This window comes from Archocentrus centrarchus, chromosome 13 (assembly GCF_007364275.1).
Source record: "Archocentrus centrarchus isolate MPI-CPG fArcCen1 chromosome 13, fArcCen1, whole genome shotgun sequence".
NCBI classification, from domain to species: domain Eukaryota; kingdom Metazoa; phylum Chordata; class Actinopteri; order Cichliformes; family Cichlidae; genus Archocentrus; species Archocentrus centrarchus.
Genome location: NC_044358.1, coordinates 39,341,309 through 39,360,763, shown reverse-complemented (window position 1 = coordinate 39,360,763; position 19,455 = coordinate 39,341,309). Strand labels below are relative to the sequence as shown.

The following is a 19,455-nucleotide window of genomic DNA, read 5'->3' as shown; positions in this document are numbered from 1 at the left end:
ATGCAAAAGACGGTTGCATTCAAACTGACCAAGAGAGACAGCAGACTGTAGACCAAATGCAAAGCTGTATAACAACAACAGGTAAAGGAGGTCTAACCGTCAAAGATGTAAAAGGAGCTGAGCACGAAATAATCAAGTTCTGTCAAAACCAACATTTTCAAGATGAAGTCTCAAGTTTAAAAAGGGGAAACCATAACCTAAAGAAAAGCAGCCCCCTGTATAAGTTGGATCCAGTGCTTCAAGATGGGTTGTTGCGTGTAGGAGGTCGCCTCAGTAGGTCTTGTATGCCAGCAGAGGCCATGCACCCAGTTATTATACCAAAGGACTCCCATATCGCCACCCTGATACTGAGAGACATTCATGAAAGGATTGGACACTGTGGAAGAAACTATATGTTGTCTCAGCTACGCCAAAAGTTTTGGATCCCCACTGCAAATTCTATCACAAGGAAATTTCTCTCAAAATGTACCACCTGCAGAAAGGTCAGAGCCAAAGGACAAGAACAAAAAATGGCCGACCTGCCCAAAGATAGACTTCAGCCAGATGAGCCACCATTCACACATGTTGGCACAGACTACTTTGGGCCATTTTTGGTTAAAAGAGGATGCTCAACAGTGAAGAGGTATGGAGTACTTTTCACATGCCTGACCACAAGAGCTGTGCATATAGAGATTGCTCACACAATGGACACAGACTCCTGCCTAAATGCAATCAGGCGGTTTATGTGCAGGAGAGGTCACGTTGCTACCATTCGTTCAGATAACGGCACAAATTTTGTTGCTGCAGAACGGGAACTTCGTGACGCCATGCGACACTGGAATCAAAACAAAATACAAGACACACTTCGGCAAAGGGAAGTAGAATGGATTTTCAATCCTCCAACAGGTTCTCATTTTGGCGGGAGTTGGGAAAGACAAATACGGTCAGTGAGAAAAATTCTGAAAGCTGTACTCAAAGAACAGACTATGGATGATGAATCCCTGCAAACACTTCTATGTGAAGTGGAAGCGATAATAAATGACAGACCAATAACAACATCTTCTGAGGACCTGAATGACCTTGAAGCTTTAACCCCTAATCACCTACTGTTACTGAAAAGGCAGCCTTTGCTGCCACCTGGACTGTTCAAAAAAGAGGATCTGTACTCGCACAGAAGATGGAAGCAGGTGCAGTACTTAGCCGACCTATTCTGGAAGCGGTGGGTACGTGAATACTTGCCAGCTCTACAGGAACGTCAGAAATGGACTCAAGTGAAGCAAAATCTCTCTTCAGGAGATGTAGTAATGATTATTGATGACTCTGCTCCAAGAAACTCTTGGGTCCTAGGTAGAGTCATTCAGACCATTCCAGATGCAAAAGGACTTGTTCGCAGAGTGTTAGTCAAAACAAAATCAAACACTCTGGAAAGACCTGTTGAAAAGCTCTGCCTTATCTGCGAAATGAACCGTTAAAGGACTCTCATGAGACCTACTGATATGTGCAAAGGTGTAAAAATGTACATATGTGTATACTATGGGCTCCTTTGTTTATTATTTTGGTAATTGGCATCCATATCGTCTCCCAATTAGGGGCCGGGAAATGTAGGAGCCAATGTGAACTTAAGATGGTGCAATTTTAGTTTGTAGGTGTATAGTGTGTTCTTCATTTGTTATTGTTGGTTGTTGCTGTTACTGCTCATGTAAGGCCTTAAATGGCATTAGATTTAACTGTAAAACCCATTTGTTCTGTTCTTTTAGTTAGCTATTGAACTAAGCTCTGCGCATGCTCACTAGGACACAGAGGTTAGAATAGAAGTGTGGATCAGCGGCAGAGCCAAGTACGGTGTAAAAAGGTTTTTTGACCGTGCTGCAACTGTAGGTAAAGATTGATGCTGTTATTATTTAGCTACCATCTAAAACGTGGATCATTGTAGGGATATTTTCATGTGTGTCTGATCTGAGAGAAGCTCGGATGTATGTGGATGGAAATGTGACCTGGATGAACAAGATGGTGGAAATAAACGCTCAAAACTACGACCTGATTCTTTTTTGACTGGAGTAAGAAGTAAGAACGGTGCAAACGAGTCAAGCCCATCATTCTTGCCTGCTGCTAATACCGGTGAGTGGCTTTGAAATTACGTCTTAAGTCTGCCACAACATTGCCTTTCTGTGGTCTTAAATTGCAGCACAACACTTTTTAAGAGATGTGAAACACCAGGAGCTCTACCTGACAGGACAGAAGAAAGAATGTAAATGAGAGCAGAGAAAGGAGTGCCTATATGAGGAGAAATAAGAAGAGGAGGATCTTCTCGACTGATCAGAGACAGCACCTTTTATGGCCACAGAATCAAAATGTTATAAATGCAAAAACTTTATTCATATCTGAGAATGCATCCACAATATCCAAAGACTGCAGTCTCTGTTCTACATTTCTGACAGGTTGATCATTAATGCAGTCATGTTAAAGATAGCGCTTGGGTAATATAATGTTTAACCAGAATTTTGATGTGTCAACTCCTGCTGATCCGTGTATTTCAATATGAGTTTCCAGTGAAAGAATAAGGAAATGAAGTGTGTTAGAGCTGCTTCAGGGTTAGCAGGAAAGGACAATTCAAAGAAATCAGCTGCCCACTTTTGCACAGTTGATAAAGCTGGAGCATCATCCCCTAATGTAGTAACCATGCCAGCATGAACGCCCTTGGGCGCTAACCCCTTTTTCTGCAGATGTTTGATAACACCACGGTGCCAAATTTGATCCATTTTCACAAAATGTCTCTAGTACTACTTTTCCAAGTCCACAATTCTGTATCCAATACGGGTTTATCTGGAAAGAAAACATGCAGTTGGCATCAGTAAAGGTTGAATTTAAGGCATGCCAAGTTTAATTACTGTATGCTAACTCCTTAGTTAGCCTGTGAACTTTTCAGCCCACCCTTGTACTTCATTACATTCCAACACAGGCCTGTGTTTTTGTTTGCTTTGCTATTCAAGCTCAAACTTATGTTTGTCTTCTTTCTGTAAGGCCAGCATCCACGGAGGTAGAGAGTGTGGCCAGAAACTTCAATACACTCATTCACCAAAGCCTCGATGGAGGCAGTGAGGCGCCCAATTCTTCACCCAGATCAAATGTTATGTTCAGCTCATCATTGCCAACACCAGTTTCAACAGAAATTCACATTAGCCTAAGTTTTCAGGTCATCAACACACAGACCTTCAAACACATGCACCCGTATGCAGTTTTCCATGGCAGACTGCACTTTTATGCCATTTACAACAGCAGCAGCCCAAATACCTCCATATCAAACACACAACCAAAACAAGTTAAGACAGACTGCAGCTGTTTCACAGAAAAACAAGACCAACCACTTTTCACTCAGGTATTCTGATTGTCACTGCTCCGTCACTGCACAGTCTGGTGGGGTGTTAGTTACTGAAGATTTACATTGAGGCATTACAGTGAGTTCCTAAACGATTTCTTCGTAAGCACTACAGTTACAACATTAACAGTTAAGTTATTGTTATGTGTGAGTCTGTGTGAATGTGTGACAGAGATCTCTCCTCTCAGAGAATACTGACAGAAAGCCGCAAGTAAGAGGGTGACATACCCCCTGAACTAGGTTTAAGCACAAATTTCTGCCCCAATACTCTGAGCTACAATCCCATGGAAGGGAACATAGGATAGCTTAGTCTGAACATGTAAGAGGATGTTAGAAGACAGGGAGACCTTTACCTTCATACTGTGAAGAGTCCTCGGAGCTGAGAGATTATCAGTATACAAAGAAACAAACGTGTAACTCGGTTAAAAAAATCTGTGTTTGGTTTAGTTTAAAATCTATTGTTAAAATCAGTTAAAATATAAATGTGTCTGTCAAAAACTGTGATTTATGTCATAAAAGGTTTAAATACATTTAATACTGTGATTTGTTTGTTTGTTATGTTTAAAATAAATATGAAGTGTAACAAAAAACTGTTTGAACAAGCATTTATGGGGTTAATGCGTCAGCAGCAGACGGTAGAGGGCAAGGGCGTAAGAAGGAGTTTACTATTGGGGGGGACACATATCAGAAATCTGACATATCCGTAAATACTCAGAGCAAAGCATAAAAAATGCTATTTGATCTTTTAGTTTCTCCTTTTCAAATATTTCTTGGAAAAATAGTGTTGTGTACACCGATATTATTGCATGTATAATTTGCATATATATATGTTTTATGTTTTAGACGTGGACAAACCACCAAGCAAAATGGCTTGAGTCTTTTATGAAGCATAATGACCATGTCATTCCAGGCTGAAGGGCTAACTTTATTAGCTGGCCGCACTGGTACTAGTACAAAGGAGTATTAGGGCCACATTGAGAAAAAAAATAAATTGTGCATTTTGAGAATAAATTCAAAATTTTGAGAAAAAAGTCAAAATGTGCAGATTAAAGTCATTTCAAGTCAAACAACTGCCACGACACATCTGTTATCCCCTCCAGAATGTCTTGTATTATGAGTTAGTGAAACTATACTTCAGAATTGATTTTAGTAACAAGGAAATTATTTCTCTTTTAGTACACAAACACGATGTAGTGATAAGTGTGAGGACGTTGAAGAGAGAGTGCAGAAAGCTGCATCTGCTCAGACGGAAAAACCACACAAACTGGCAACGGTTAGATTCAAGGATGGCTGCACCTTCATACAGTACAGAGGGGACATGTAGAAGCACAAGACACAATAACACAGCTGATCAAGTTGTTTCTACCCAAGGCATTTTGTAGAGAGTGTAGCAGCTGTGGCTGTTATTTGACTTGTGTTAGATCCCACAGGTTTTACCTCTGTGACAGCTACTCCGTTTCATAGGGCCCAGGCCGCTGGTCAGCGGGGTATTACCCTCTTCTGTACTTTGTGACACTACTTAAGCTGTGGCGGGGTGACTCGTCTGGCTTCTAACCACTGATAATCCTAACATCTGCCCCGCTCCCTCTATACTCCGATGCTGCCGGTCAGGAAGGCTCACACAGCCAGCCCCGAAATACAGCCCAATTAGTTATAGTGGCTCACCCCTTGATCAGTGCACTTCACTGCATGAAAAGTGGGTTTTTCGACAGTTTCTTGTATGTAATATTGCAGCGCGCCTTGAGCTTTAGGGCTCTCAGCAGGAGGCTTTGGTCAGAACAGAAAACTGTAGGGAAACTGCCGTGGACTCTCTGTGTCAGGGCTCCCTCAGCTCCCCCCCTCTCCTCAGGTCTAGGGCAGGCTTTCATATGTAAAGGAGGTTTCTGTGAGTCATACAAATGCAAATCAAGTACTCACCAGTGGTCTACCCCTCCCAACAGTTGTAAGCAGCATATTTTTATTTTGAGATATATGTAATCAAATTTACATTATCATCTTTTAAGCCTTTTTCCATTACAATGTGACTACACATAAATTATACAGCGAAACATTCAAACAAGACTAAACTCAGAAGAAATCATTCTATTTTATAAATTAGTATTATCTAGTTGGAAATATACTTTTGGATGTTTTCAGCTTTTGTCCCTTTTTCCAATAAGGCTGTGAGCTTCTGTCTGTGAGCCTTTGTCTTGGAGTTTTTTGTGAACCCTGAACTTTAGTGGACTGAGGGAGATAAACAAAGGCTATAACTTGATGTTGGTGACACTACAAGCATTATTTTCATTGAAAAGCATGCTCAGTTTTCAGTCTAATTCACTGTAACAAAAAGTCTGTCACACCATCATCCTCTTCTGTGCAGTGGCTTCCCAGCTAGCATTGAACATTCAGACAACATCCCATGAACGCTGCCATAAACGTTCAGTGAATGTTCACATGCATTCATGACATTAAAGACTACCAAGGCAGATGGAATAAGAAAACATATAAAACATATAAACTTTTGTTTTGCTATACATGGGTATACATAAGAGATATCAGCAAAACCTTCATGAGAAAAATGTAAAAAAAAAAAAAAAAGACGTGTGTCTTCCAGCTCATAGGGGGTTGTTTTGACTGTTGGGTTTTCTCTGTATTATTGTAGGGTCTTTACCCACAATACAAAGCACCTTGAGGCGACTGTTTGTTGTGATTTGGCGCTATATAAATAAAATTGAATTCAATTGAAATGAAATGAATTGAATTGAATTCCATGTGGCAGCGTCCTCGCCTGTGATTGGACAATATAGATCACGTGCGGGATCACGCTGAAGGTCTCGGAAGACCAAAGGAAACCAGGCCCGTCGTTCTCTTCCGTTCAAACTGAATGGCGTTCTTTGTCTACGCTGCTTTCCTGGTACGACAATGGAGGTCGTCTATATTTTCAACACCCCAGAAGCTCCTCGTGAAAGCGGGCCTCTCTACCAGCCAGCTTCAACCAGCCCCGCTGCAGACGAGAAGACACTGCTGGCTGCAATGAGAGGGAGCTGAAGTTGGTTTCCGATTGCAGCTTCCGATTCGGGAAATGGCTAAAGGGCCCTTCCACTTAATTTTTCGCTACCTTCAGCATCTTTAATCTGCTCTAGTTAAAAATCTACAACACCTACACACTTCAAACCTGGATTAGATTATTCTGCACTAATAGTAGAGTATTTAAAACCAAGTGTGTGATTCGTGAAACTTTGATCTGATTTGTGAAACTTCAATAAATGCACATTTCAGCAACTTTTTTCCGTCTGGATCACATTAGAACTGCTCCAGCTCCAAAACTACAACACCTACACACTTCAAACCTGGATTAGATTATTCTGCACTAATAGCAGAATACTTTAAACTATGTGTGTGATTTGTGAAACCTTTATCTGATTTGTGAAACATCAATAAAGAGCGATTTCAGCACCTTTTTCCCCTCCGGATCACATTAGAACTGCTCCAGATCCAAAACTACAACACCTACACACTTCAAACCTGGATTAGATTATACTAAACTGATAGCAGAATAATTTAAACCATGTGTGTGATTTGTGAAACCTTGATCTGATTTGTGAAACTTCAATAAAGGGCAATTTCAGCACCTTTTTTGCATCTGGATCACACTAGAACTGCTCCAGCTCCAAAACTACACAAATCACACACATGGTTTAAATTATTCTGCTATCAGTTTAGTATAATCTAATCCAGGTTTGAAGTGTGTAGGTGTTGTAGTTTTGGAGCTGGAGCAGTTCTAATGTGATCCAGACGGGAAAAAGGTGCTGAAATCGCCTTTTGTTGAAGTTTCACAAATCAGATAAAGGTTTCACAAATCACACACATGGTTTTAAATACTCTACTATTAGTTGAGAATAATATAATTCAGGTTTGAAATGTGTAAGTGTTGTAGTTTTGGAGCTGGGGCAGTTCTAATGCGATCCAGATGCAAAAAAGTGCTGAAATGTGCCTTTATTGAAGTTTCACAAATCAGATAAAGGTTTCACAAATCACACACATGGTTTAAATTATTGTACTATCGGTTTAGAATAATCTAATCCAGGTTTGAAGTGTGTAGGTGTTGTAGTTTTGGAGCTGGAGCAGTTCTAATGTGATCCAGACGGAAAAAAGTTGCTGAAATGTGCATTTATTGAAGTTTCACAAATCAGATCAAAGTTTCACGAATCACACACTTGGTTTTAAATACTCTACTATTAGTGCAGAATAATCTAATCCAGGTTTGAAGTGTGTAGGTGTTGTAGATTTTTAACTAGAGCAGATTAAAGATGCTGAAGGTAGCAAAAAATTAAGTGGAAGGGCCCTTTATCCATTTCCTGAATCGGAAGCTGCAATCGGAAACCAACTTCAGCTTCGTGTGTCTGCATGGGTTTCCTCCCACAGTCCAAAGATATGCTCTTACTGGTTAGGTTAATTGGTTACTGTAAATTGTGTGGATGGTTGTCTGTCTTTCTGTGTTGTCCCCTGTGACCCTGAACAGGATGGATGGATGGAGTATAAAGATAAATAAATCTATTAGCAATATATTATATATAACAGCAATTCAGAACAAGCATTATATACACATGGCACAGCAGCAGTGTCCTCATTCATGAGTGTATTTAGATCTGGTAACATAGCTACTTTCTCTTTCACATTTGAAATGCACAGAGCTGCACTTTGATGCCTTAGCTTTGAATTACTGTCAGGATATTCCAGTACCAGCATATATAGATTTCTATGTGTCACTGTCACTTTAAGTTATTTTCAATTTTTTTTACTATATAATGACTATATAATGTGTTCTGTATTAATATGACTGCAAATTAAAGATCTGAACACATTTACAGTATATTTAATTTCTAAATGATCACCTATAGACTAGAATATTTCTAATCATGTAGACCTACTGAGCTGCTCGTTCAGATGTGATCCGCTGGTTACGAGCGAGAGCGAGACAGTCAACCAGGTTCATATTCGCACAGTTTTAACGTTGTTATAGCTGTAAAGTTTAGAGGTAAACTTTAGTTAGTTTATAGAGATGCAATTACAGAAGCTAAGAATATACATATTTGCATTTATATTTAGTGTTTACATGTTTTTGTAAGTACGTTAGGATGTTTATTGATGTACATTTCAGTGATGTTTCAATACTGTGTTGAATGTACCTTTGTGGTTTTCCCACATTTACCTAAGGCTAGGAGTTTCTGGCTTCTGATTGGTTGTGTGAGTCACACGGGAAGTGGGAACAAGGAAGTTGTAGTGTACACAAAATGTGGTGCAGTAAACAAAGAGGCTGCTGAGAAAATTATCCGTCTCCATCGTGCTGTTTCTTTTAGTTGAGAGAATCAGTGGCATATCCCGAACCCTCACGTTACATAGCCAACAGTTACTGCTGAGTTATGAATTAAAGACAACCTTTGCTGGCTCGTCCTTTCAACATGATGACGGACGCTGTTGTATCAAGATTAACGCAAAAGCGGTAGTTACACAAGCACACCCAGTTCATGCCATGTTTTTTCAGCACTATGCTCAATAACACAACACACAAATTCATCCATCTTTATTTGTAAATAGAGCCTGATATCATGATAATTGGTCATAACGTGTGGGCCTCAAACATGACATTTCAAAAGCTGGAGAAGTTGTCAGCAAAAAAAGAAATCGCCTGAATCCAAAAACAGTGGAAAAACACTTATTCCTAAATAAAAACCTCTGGATTCCCATCCCCAATTTTCATGACTGTCCGAGTTATACAAGCACAACCCACCTTCCCTGCACCTACTTTGTTTCCTAAAGCACACCCTGTCTCAATCCCACTTGTCAATGGAATCAGCTGAACATATATTGACAATGTTTGTTCTATTTCACCACTAGATGTCACTGAAATGAACCTTTGACTAAATGAACTCATGTTCAATACAATTGGCAAAGTGGTTCAATACTGCTTTATTGCTTCATTTGAGCATCACTACCGCAAAGGTCTTAAGCATAAATGAGAGGCCTCAGATTTATACTGAACTACTGAACTAAAGCATACAGTATGCATTAATCCAGTGTAAGGGACTGATAGAATTACTAATAAATTCTACCAGTCCTGTTCCTGTTTTATTTTGATAGTTGTCTGGTCCCTGTGTGTTGTGTTGAGTTTTGCTTCCCCTTGTCTCCTCGGTGTAATTTGGTTCACCTGTGTTCTCAGCTGTTTCCACTCCCCTCATCAGCCCTCTTGTGTATTTTAGTCCTGTGTTTTCTCTGTCTGTTGTTGTGTCCTCATCGTGATCACTGGAAATCAAGTCAAGCTTATCACCAGAGACATATAAAGACTAACATTTGAAGATAGCAGCCAAATACGTGTAGTTGACCACAAATGTTTTACAAAGTGTATATATATATATATATATATATATATATATATATATAATCTTTAATTTTCACAACCCTGAATACAGAAAAGCACAGAGGACACTTCAATGTCCCTCCAAAATAACAAAGAAATCTCACAGTTAATTTGGACAGACTCTAATTTGGAGCAACAGATCCCTGAAAGTACTGTGAAAGAAGCTACAATATTCACTTTCAGCTGGAGTACAATGCAGTACTGCAGTAACTGTCAGAAAAAGATTAATAACAAAAAGGTAATTAACAAAAATCTCACTGATTGAACTAAATCACTTTTCTTTAGCCTGCAGTGGTCTGAGGTTCAGGCATACTGGCTCATGGGGTGATCACTCCAGGAAGGCAGCACGGACAGTTTCTCTTCAGTGGCTGTTTTTATGGGCCAGCCCCAGGCCTTAAAGAATCCAGTCAGGTTCATCCTCACAGTCTGGGAGAAAGTCTCAGCATACAGGTTCATCTTTCCTTTGTTGTCACCGGGGATTTTGCTCATGTGGTGGTAAGCAGCAAACACCTTCTTAAAGGCATCCCAGCCAAACTTTTCCTGCAGCTGCACACGAGACAGATATGAAAACAACTCAAACTCTTTCTTGTCTGTTATTTTATGAACATTAACCTCTTGACCAAGTCACCATAACCTGTTGAACTTGTTTAGCATGTGGCTAAAATGCAGCTTAGACCTAGCCCTACCCCTAAATGTGACTGGATCAAATGAAGCTAGAGACTTTCAGTCCTATTTGTTTCATTTTTTCAGTGAAAACAAGTCACTCCAAAGTTTTTCTGTTATTCTCTCACCTGCAGATATGTTTCCAGGGCAACCCACACACTCCAGTCACTGAGTTTCCTGCCTCCTCTGATGTACTCCTCTACTCGACTCTTTCGCTTTGCTAACAGCAAATTATCATGAGCCTGCATTAAACAACATGGAAGGAAATGGTTGTGAAATCCTGTGATCATAGTGGAAACATTGATATTTTGTCACAGTCAGTGGACACTGACCGCATGGAAAAATGAGGAGCCAAATGCAGGACGGGTGGAGGCAAAAAGGGTGAAAGTGAAAATGACTCTTTTATGTATCTGAAGTCAGGGTATCGAGAAGCTAACACAAAATCCAAAACTCAAAAACACTGGGCAGCTAGCCCAGGACCATAACAGACTGATACAAAACAAATAACAAAAACAGCTTTTAGTTCCAAAGATGTGATTTACTCCACCTGTGCCCTGTTGATGCCCAGCACCTCTTCATGCACATACACTGACCACAGGTTGCATGTACACTCTGTGGTGTGTGATGGGAACTCCCAGCAGCCTCTCTGTTGGTTGTGTCCCAGCTCATGGATGGAGCCCCACAGTTTTTTACCTTTTTTAACACCAACTACATCAGCAGCTGTGGGTATGTGTGCCATGATGGGATAACCTGCATGCATCCAGCCTTAAGAGGAAAAAAAGGAAATGAAATGTGGCATAGCAATAACTGTTTTAAGATGTAAATGGATCTAATGATTACCCTGTTGTTACAAAAAAAGAAGTGTTTAAATGTTTTAATGCCAGATCATCTTGTTTGTGTTGTAGTCAAGTACTTGAATACTCTCAATTCTGGTTACTATTCCTCATGATTTCTTTGTTTCTATTTTTTTCTAGAAAATATTACTTCCTGTCATTAACAAAAAATTTGAACTGGAGGTGGATAGGTGGTCCTGTGCTCACAGCCTGAGATGACCATATTAAGTTACCCTCTCTTTGACATCACACACAGCCAAGAACAAAAAAAAGCCCTCAAAACTGTCTGAAACTGAGCAGTGTGAAGCATTCAGAGAATTACTTGAGGTGCACTGAGATGAGATCTCATTGGTCGTGTTTAGCATCCACCATTCTAACAATGTCAGCATGTAAATGACAGAAAAGCTTAAAACATGCAGATGCTGTTTTGGTGAAAGTATCTGTCACCCACCACGAGATGGGACACACTTCATGTCCTTGGGAGTCTCCAGAGGACAAATAGATAAAAGCCAGGTGTATACAACATGAGGCAAATGCACTTACCATGAGAAATCTGCACATCTGTCACAAAGCGCTCCTTGCGGGGAAATTTGTGTGGTTTGGCAGCCAGATCTGCAATGGCCCTCATGATTTCATCCCACAGAGCGGCCAACGCATCGGGCCGCTCCAGGTCCCGAACAGCATCCGAGGGTACGGTGAGGATGATGTTTTCAAACTCCAACTCTGCCCAGGGTGAAGGAGCTGTGCGCAGCAGCGACCACTCAGCTGCAGTTGTCACACCTGAAAAGAACAAAGAGACGAGTGGATCCATGAAAAAAAGCTGGTATTTCCACAGTTTTTGCAAAGGGTTGTAACACTGGTTGATGAAGGAGAAACCTCTGATGCACCTGATATAAATGAAATCTTCACAAGGATTTTTTGGTTTTATCCAGTGTCACATATGCATTTCATTACAGCCTAGCAGCTTTAAACAGCTGTAAAAGGCTGAAAGGTTACACTGTTAACTGGAGTTTTGTTTACTTTACTAGAAACATGTTGAGCTGAATGAAGGTGATCAAACTGAATAACAAGGTTCACCTGATATCTTCCATTAACTTAAGGGACACAAGGTACACACCACTGTTCAAAACACCACAGACTCACCAGACTTATAATATGGAGCAGTTACAGCCTTTTGCACTGTCACCTCCAACCCCGTCACGTCTGTGTTGGGTGGGGCCACCAGGTAGATGAGCCCCCCCCAAAGGCTGCACAGGTGCATCATCTCTGAAGTAACAGGAAATCGCTCAGTAACACGTGGTGGTCTCTTCAGCTCATCTTTGCCATGTAGGTTATCAGAGTGGCAGCCTATCTGAATCTGCAGATGAAATGGAAACTATATTATTCACCACCACTGCTTTGTGAATAATTTAATAAATAAAAAGATAAAAAGCAGAAAAATGGATAAATAAACATTGCAAATACTGAATTACATTCAGTGACTGAATAGTCAGAACTGACTAATTGATTCGAGGCATCTTGCTATCATCAACAAATTTTCTTCTCCACATTTCCGGGTTTTGACAAAACAGACACCTGTGCATTCAGGAATGGAGGTTTTTCAACACGGTTTATAGATGTTATGAATTATCAAATTTTATTTCTCGGGGTGTGCTACGAATAAGCATGGACAGGACTAACACTGTTCCTACAGAAAGCTGGATCATGTAATTGGACTGGGTTGAAGCAATGCAGGCAGTGGAAAGAGGATGCAATTCTGGGTGAGACATTCTACTGGCTGAACATCTGATGCTGAAACAGATGTTCAGTTTCCTCAGTCAGTATGCTCCAATGGGTTGGGCTGTCACTCCCTAGTATAGGGATTAGGGCTGCAACGATTCCTCGAGCAACTCGAATAATTCGATTATAAAAAAATCCTCAACACAAATTTGTTGCTTTGATGCTTGATTTCAACTCTGCAGTGCTCAGGTGTCACCAGGTAAGCAGAAGGTTTCATCCACATTGGCAGCATTAAAGTTCTCTGTTACTGCGACGGATTTCGGTCATTTGGAAAAACTACGCTTTAACACCAAGTGGATCATCACTGACACGTTTTTCCACGCCTCCACTGCTCTCAACACCTGTGTGTGTGTGTGTGTGTGTGTGTGTGTGTGTGTGTGTGTGTGTGTGTGTGTGTGTGTGTGTGTGTGTGTGTGTTGTGCTTGCTGTGCTGAGAATTTCAGCTGTTAGCTACCAGAACGGATTACAATCACCACGGTTTGGTAGCGGGCGCTGCCATTAGCACTAGCAATCGAGGGACTCCGTCAAAATATATATTTTTTTATGCTTTAATCCCTGATTAGCGACTATAAAGAGACATAAAATAAGAACTTTACAGCTGCTCCATCCACCGCTGTTTGTTTCACGCAGCAAAAAATCTGCAGTAAATCTAGGAAGTTAAAATATGCAGATGAACTGTTAATAAGACAAAAATATGAACCATGTGTGATGCAACTGTACATCCTATAGATGCACCTTTCTAAATGGACTTATTAATATCAGCTGATAACGTAACCCATTGGTGCAATATGGTCTATTCTGCCTTTTAAAATTCATCACAGCAGGAGTTTCAAAACAGAGCTACACCAGTGGGTGATGTCATGGTGGTTACATCCATCTTTTAAATTCCGTGTTGCAGTGGCTTCAACTACAGATGCTGTAATTTCAAGGGGTTACAAGGATGCATTGGGATTTGGGGCTCACACTCTGAGCTTCACTTGAGGAGTGCCTAGGTTGCTGCTGGGGGCAGAGGACTACATAAACATGTAGCATTAGCAGGAGGACAAAGACCTCCAAATGATCTGATTTGGTGTGCCGTACCTTCCAATCTTTGTTGATGATCTGAGCTGGCATGATCATGTAGGTCCTCATGCCAGGAGACAGGTAGAGCCCAGTGCTGAGCCACTCTTCACTACCTAAACACAAAAAACATGAAGCTGACTCAGTCAGGCCAACAACAAACTGAAGAAACAGGAAACAGAAGGAAGCAGCAGGTAGGAGCAGCATCAGAGGACTGGTGCTGGATTGTTTATGTGCATTTTTAACACAATACAATTTTTTAATTTTATGGAAATCGCAGCATATTGTAACACCCCAACATACAACATCAGAGGTTACAGTTGGTGACATTTAGATGTAACAAATGTGCATTTTTTACGTATTTCACTGTCTTCAGTGTTTGTGATGAAGTGCACAGTGTAACATCACATACAAATATTGCTGCACCATACTGAGTCCAAAGAAGTTAATCAAAAAATCACTGTTGTGCAAAAGCTGAGAGCAGGTTGGGATCATAATGCCAAGACGCTGCTGTGTGGTAGGCAGGGTTAGGATCCCAATACACTGTTGCCATCTCCTCAGTAAGGAAACTACCTATTGGCTGTCCTAAAAGTTGCTGGAGTAGCTGTATGATGTAATCACTTAATTTGCATAATTGGTCATTTGCATGTAGTTGTAATTGAGGCTGTAGGAGAGATGAATAACATAGTTGGAGAGACAAATGTGAAGAACACCCAAAATATATTCAGAATTACAAATGAACTCTATGAAATAACTTAATGACTTTAATGCTTTGCCTAGACCCACATAACATAAATCAATTTTTGTCCCGTATTATTCAATGTTGCAATATCAAATTTAACAAAAAGAATTATGTGGGGTGTGATTACTAGATCTACATTCAACCCTCCTCCTTTATCTGGACCACTGTTGCCAACTTTTGTGTAAGAAAACTCATTGTTGGCTGTCTGAAAAGTTGCTAAATCTAGTAGCAAAGTCACTAATTTGGCACTGCCCCAATGCAGGACTTTAGATTTAGACTGAGAACAGCTTTATTGCTGAAGTCTACTCAGAAGTAACAACAAACAGAAGCAGTAAACTGGCCTGGGCTGAAGCCAGGGATACAAACTAAAGAACAAAAAATTCTCTGCACAAGAAACATGCAACATGAGTGAGAACACAACAAAGAACAGAAGAAAGATGGAGACAATAAACACACTTCTAGATAAGAGGATGGGAAACAGATGGGCACACAGCTGGGAATAAGTAACATAATCACTGAAGGGGAAGTTGATCCAGATGCAAGACACAGAGCAGAACAGCCACCAAAATAAAACAGGAAGAGAGCCACAACCTGGAGATATGGAGACAAACCTGGAACAAAACACAAAAGATAACAAAACCCAAAACTCTGAGTCAAAGATCCAGAGACCATGACACATAAACAGGCCACATATTTGTCCACAATGATTAGCAACTTTTCAGACAGCCAACAATGGAAGATGGCGGCGCGCATAGTCGCAGCGGCTCAGTGCTCTCCTTTTCGGTGCTCTGTGAAATTGTGTATGTTGTTATGTGTGCTTCAACTGTGGCTCAACACATCACCATTATGTCGGGCGGACATTATAACATACAGACGGCACGAACTCCTACATATAGGAGCACAAAGTGAGCAGGCGGTTATGGCTGACTTCCTCCACTCTCACAACATCCCGGTGGACATCGCCAGACCACCTGGCTCTTTGTGGTTCATCATCCCTGTGAGGGGGGGTCGCAGACGGAGACGGCGCAGAGAAAGGAGGCAGAAAAGAGGCGGCAGAGCTGGCGTTTTGGAGAGGCTACGTAAACGGCCTCATAGACCTCCGTTACCCAGTGTTTTCCTCGCCAATGTAAGATCACTCCCGAATAAAATGGATGAGTTGAGACTGCTGGTGGCTACAAACAGGACCGTGAAGGACTGCTGCGTTTTGCTCTTCACTGAGACCTGGCTTCATTCATCCATTCCTGATGCAGCCATCGAGCTAGCCGGCAGGACAACGCACCGGCATGACAGAATGCGGACCTCCGGTAAGAGCAGAGGAGGGGGTGTGTGCTTGTATGTAAACAACAGCTGGTGTACAGACAGTATGACTGTGAACAGCCACTGCTCTCCGGACCTGGAGTACATGACTGTTAAATGCAGGCCCATCTATCTGCCCCGTGAGTTTACAGCTGTTTTGATCACTGTTGTTTATCTTCCCCCTGATGCTAATTCTAACTCGGCTGTTAGTCTCTTACATGACACGGTTTGCAGTCAACAGAGCAGATATCCTGAGGCTGTACACATCATTGCAGGAGACTTTAACCATGTCGATTTAAAGACTGTTCTACCCAAGTTCCATCAGCATGTTAAATGCCCTACAAGAGGGAACAACACACTGGATAAAGTCTACTCTAACATCAAGCTGGGTTTCAGGGCTGTGCCACTGCCACATCTGGGCCAGTCAGACCATCTGTCCCTGCTTATGATTCCAGCATACACCCCCCTCAGCAAAACTGCTCTTTCTACATCTAAGACTGTTCAGACCTGGCCTGAAGGTGCCTCTCAACAGCTGCAGGACTGCTTTGAAACAACTGACTGGGACGTATTCAAGCACCAGGACCTGGAGCAGTATACCTCGGCTGTTCTGGACTACATCAAGTTCTGCACCGACACTGTAACTGTGGACAAGAATATCCGGGTTTTTCCAAATAGAAAGCCATGGATGAATGGAAAGGTGCAGAGCTTACTCAGAGAAAGGAACATCGCCTTCAGAGCTGGTGATGGGGCGCTTTACAGCGCTGCCAGAGCCAACCTGAAGAGGGGCATCAGGGAGGCCAAGGCTGTGTATAAGAGGAGGATTGAGGACTGTTTCCAGAGCCACGACTTCAGGCAGGTGTGGCAAGGGGTTCGGCATATTTTGAACTACAAACCCAGCCTGTTAGTTGATCAGCGTAACATCAATCTGGCAGAGGAGCTGAACAGCTTCTTTGCACGCTTTGAGGTACAGCAATCAGAGACAGCCATCCAACATCCCTCAGCAGGCAGCAGCAGCATCCTCAGGCTGCAAGAGCAAGAGGTGAGGCGTATGCTGGAAACTGTGAACCCCAGGAAAGCTGTGGGGCCCGATGGTGTCTCTGGACGGATACTGAAGGTCTGTGCGGCTCAGCTGGCTGGTATTTTTACCAGCATTTTTAACCAGTCCCTGAGCCAGGCTGCTGTCCCTTCCTGCCTGAAGTCCTCCATTATCGTCCCCATCCCCAAGAAGAACACTATCAGAGGTTTGAATGACTACAGGCCAGTAGCACTAACACCAATTGTTATGAAGTGCTTTGAAAAGCTTGTCCGGGCTCACGTCATCTCCAGTCTCTCTCCCAGACTAGACCCCCACCAGTTTGCCTACAGAGCCAACCGGTCCACAGAGGACGCCATTGCCACGGCCCTCCACTCTGCCTTCTCTCACCTGGAGCAGGGGGGGAACTACGCTCGGCTGCTCTTTGTGGACTTCAGCTCGGCGTTTAACACCATCCTTCCTGGCAGACTGGTGACTAAACTGTCAGATCTGGGGATACCACGCTCCACCTGTCTTTGGATCAAGGACTTCCTGACAGACCGTTCCCAGAGGGTAAGAGTAGGTCCCCACCTCTCTTCAGCCATCAGCCTCAGCACCGGCTCTCCACAGGGCTGTGTGCTGAGTCCCCTACTCTTCACCCTCTACACACATGACTGCACCTCCATACATGCCAGTAACTGCATCATTAAGTTTGCGGATGACACCACTGTGGTGGGGCTCATATCAGGCGGGCATGAGTCAGCATACCGGGACGAGGTGCAGCGGCTGTCAAGGTGGTGCAGTGAGAATAACTTGATCCTGAACACCACTAAGACAAAGGAGATGGTAGTAGACTTTAGGAGGACAACACATGTCATTCAACCTCTGTTCATCGAGGGGGATGAAGTGGAGCTGGTTTCAGATTTTAGGTTCCTGGGAGTACATCTGCAGGATGATTTGACCTGGAGTATCAATACGACCAGCATTTACAGGAAGGCCCAACAGAGACTGCATTTCCTGAGGGTTCTTAGGAGCAACTATCTGACCCAGAATCTGCTGGTGTCCTTCTACCGTTGCTGTGTAGAGAGCATCCTGACCTACTGTCTGTGCGTGTGGTTCAACAGCTGCACAGCAGCAGACAGGAAAACACTCCAGCGAATCATCAACACGGCTCAAAAGATCATAGGCTGTCCCCTGCCCTCCCTCCAGGAACTGTTCAATGCCCGCTGCCAGAGGAGGGTACAGAACATCCTCCAGGACCCCTCACACCCTGGACACTCCTTGTTTCAGCTACTGCCATCAGGCAGACGTTTCAGGACAATGAAGGCCAGAACAAACAGACTGAGGAACAGCTTTTATGCCAGGGCTATCACTGAACTGAACTCTGTGTGGTTTGGACAGTGATGTGGGGTGGTAGTGCTGACTGTGTGCGTGCGTTGGTGTGTGTATTGGGGCTAGATTCATCTTAATTTACTATTGTGCACTGTATTTTAGTAATCATTTTTATCACTCATATTTTTATTATTTTATTATTTATTGTCTGAGGCACCTAGAAAGGAATGCATTTTAAATTTCGTTGTGCAACTTCTGTGTACAATGACAATAAAGATTCTGATTCTGATTCTGATTCTGATTCTGAAATCTGACCTGCTGTGTTAACATCAATCTTGAACCTGTGGTTATAGACGTCTGGCATCAGTGGATTATCTTTGATGAGGTAGGGCAGAAGAGCATCAGGATTTGGGCAAACCTCATATACAGCTGATCCCAAACTGAGGAGCAGGTGGTCTTTTGGAGTTTTGACAGGGCAGCTGTCACTCACCTTGACAGAAAAAACATTTATCTAAAACATCTTAGTAGCTGACAGCTGTGGTATAATGACCAGTGGCACCAGCCTTTATGCTGCTATGGTTTGAAAGGTGGTCATTTTATTTTGTCTACTCACCCGTGGCAGGCCTGACCTCATTAAAATGTCAGTGAGTGTGGTCAACACTTGTGTGTAGTAGAAGCAGCTGTGGACCTTTGTGTGTAAGTATGCTTTGCAGTCGCTGCCCAGCTTTTTCAGATATTCCTCCTCACGCTCACTAAGTTTTTCACCTCTTGTCACGTGGGCAGCAAAGCGGTGTAGAAGGTGACGGAAGTGGTAGGTATCTTTAATAGCCTGGCTGGGTACAGGGGCTCTGTAGGATCCTGCACTGACTGTTGCTTCCAACAGGCTCAGTCCCATTTGGTTCAGGATCTTGTTCCCTGAAAGACATTACAGCAAATCTGACTTCATCTGCTGTGTTGCATTGTTTGAAATGTGGTGACTTTAGCTTT

At 42.3% G+C, this 19,455-nt stretch overlaps 1 protein-coding gene across 3 annotated transcripts in view; it reads right to left on the bottom strand.

The window, feature by feature from the left end:
- Window positions 1–9,799: 9,799 nt before the first annotated feature.
- Window positions 9,800–19,455, bottom strand: part of LOC115789958 (TRPM8 channel-associated factor homolog) — a 29,631-nt gene continuing 19,975 nt past the window's right edge. For 2 of the 3 annotated variants that reach the window (XM_030743558.1, XM_030743559.1), the window contains 8 exons: window positions 19,082–19,383; window positions 18,784–18,958; window positions 14,108–14,202; window positions 12,392–12,605; window positions 11,792–12,028; window positions 10,963–11,180; window positions 10,544–10,657; window positions 9,800–10,298 (listed from right to left, as the gene is read on the bottom strand). In XM_030743558.1, coding sequence (XP_030599418.1) covers window positions 10,056–10,298; window positions 10,544–10,657; window positions 10,963–11,180; window positions 11,792–12,028; window positions 12,392–12,605; window positions 14,108–14,202; window positions 18,784–18,958; window positions 19,082–19,383 — 1,598 coding nt within the window. In that variant the 3' untranslated portion in view covers window positions 9,800–10,055. The remainder of the gene's footprint in view (window positions 10,299–10,543; window positions 10,658–10,962; window positions 11,181–11,791; window positions 12,029–12,391; window positions 12,606–14,107; window positions 14,203–18,783; window positions 18,959–19,081; window positions 19,384–19,455) is intronic. The other variant, XM_030743560.1, reaches the window with a different exon arrangement.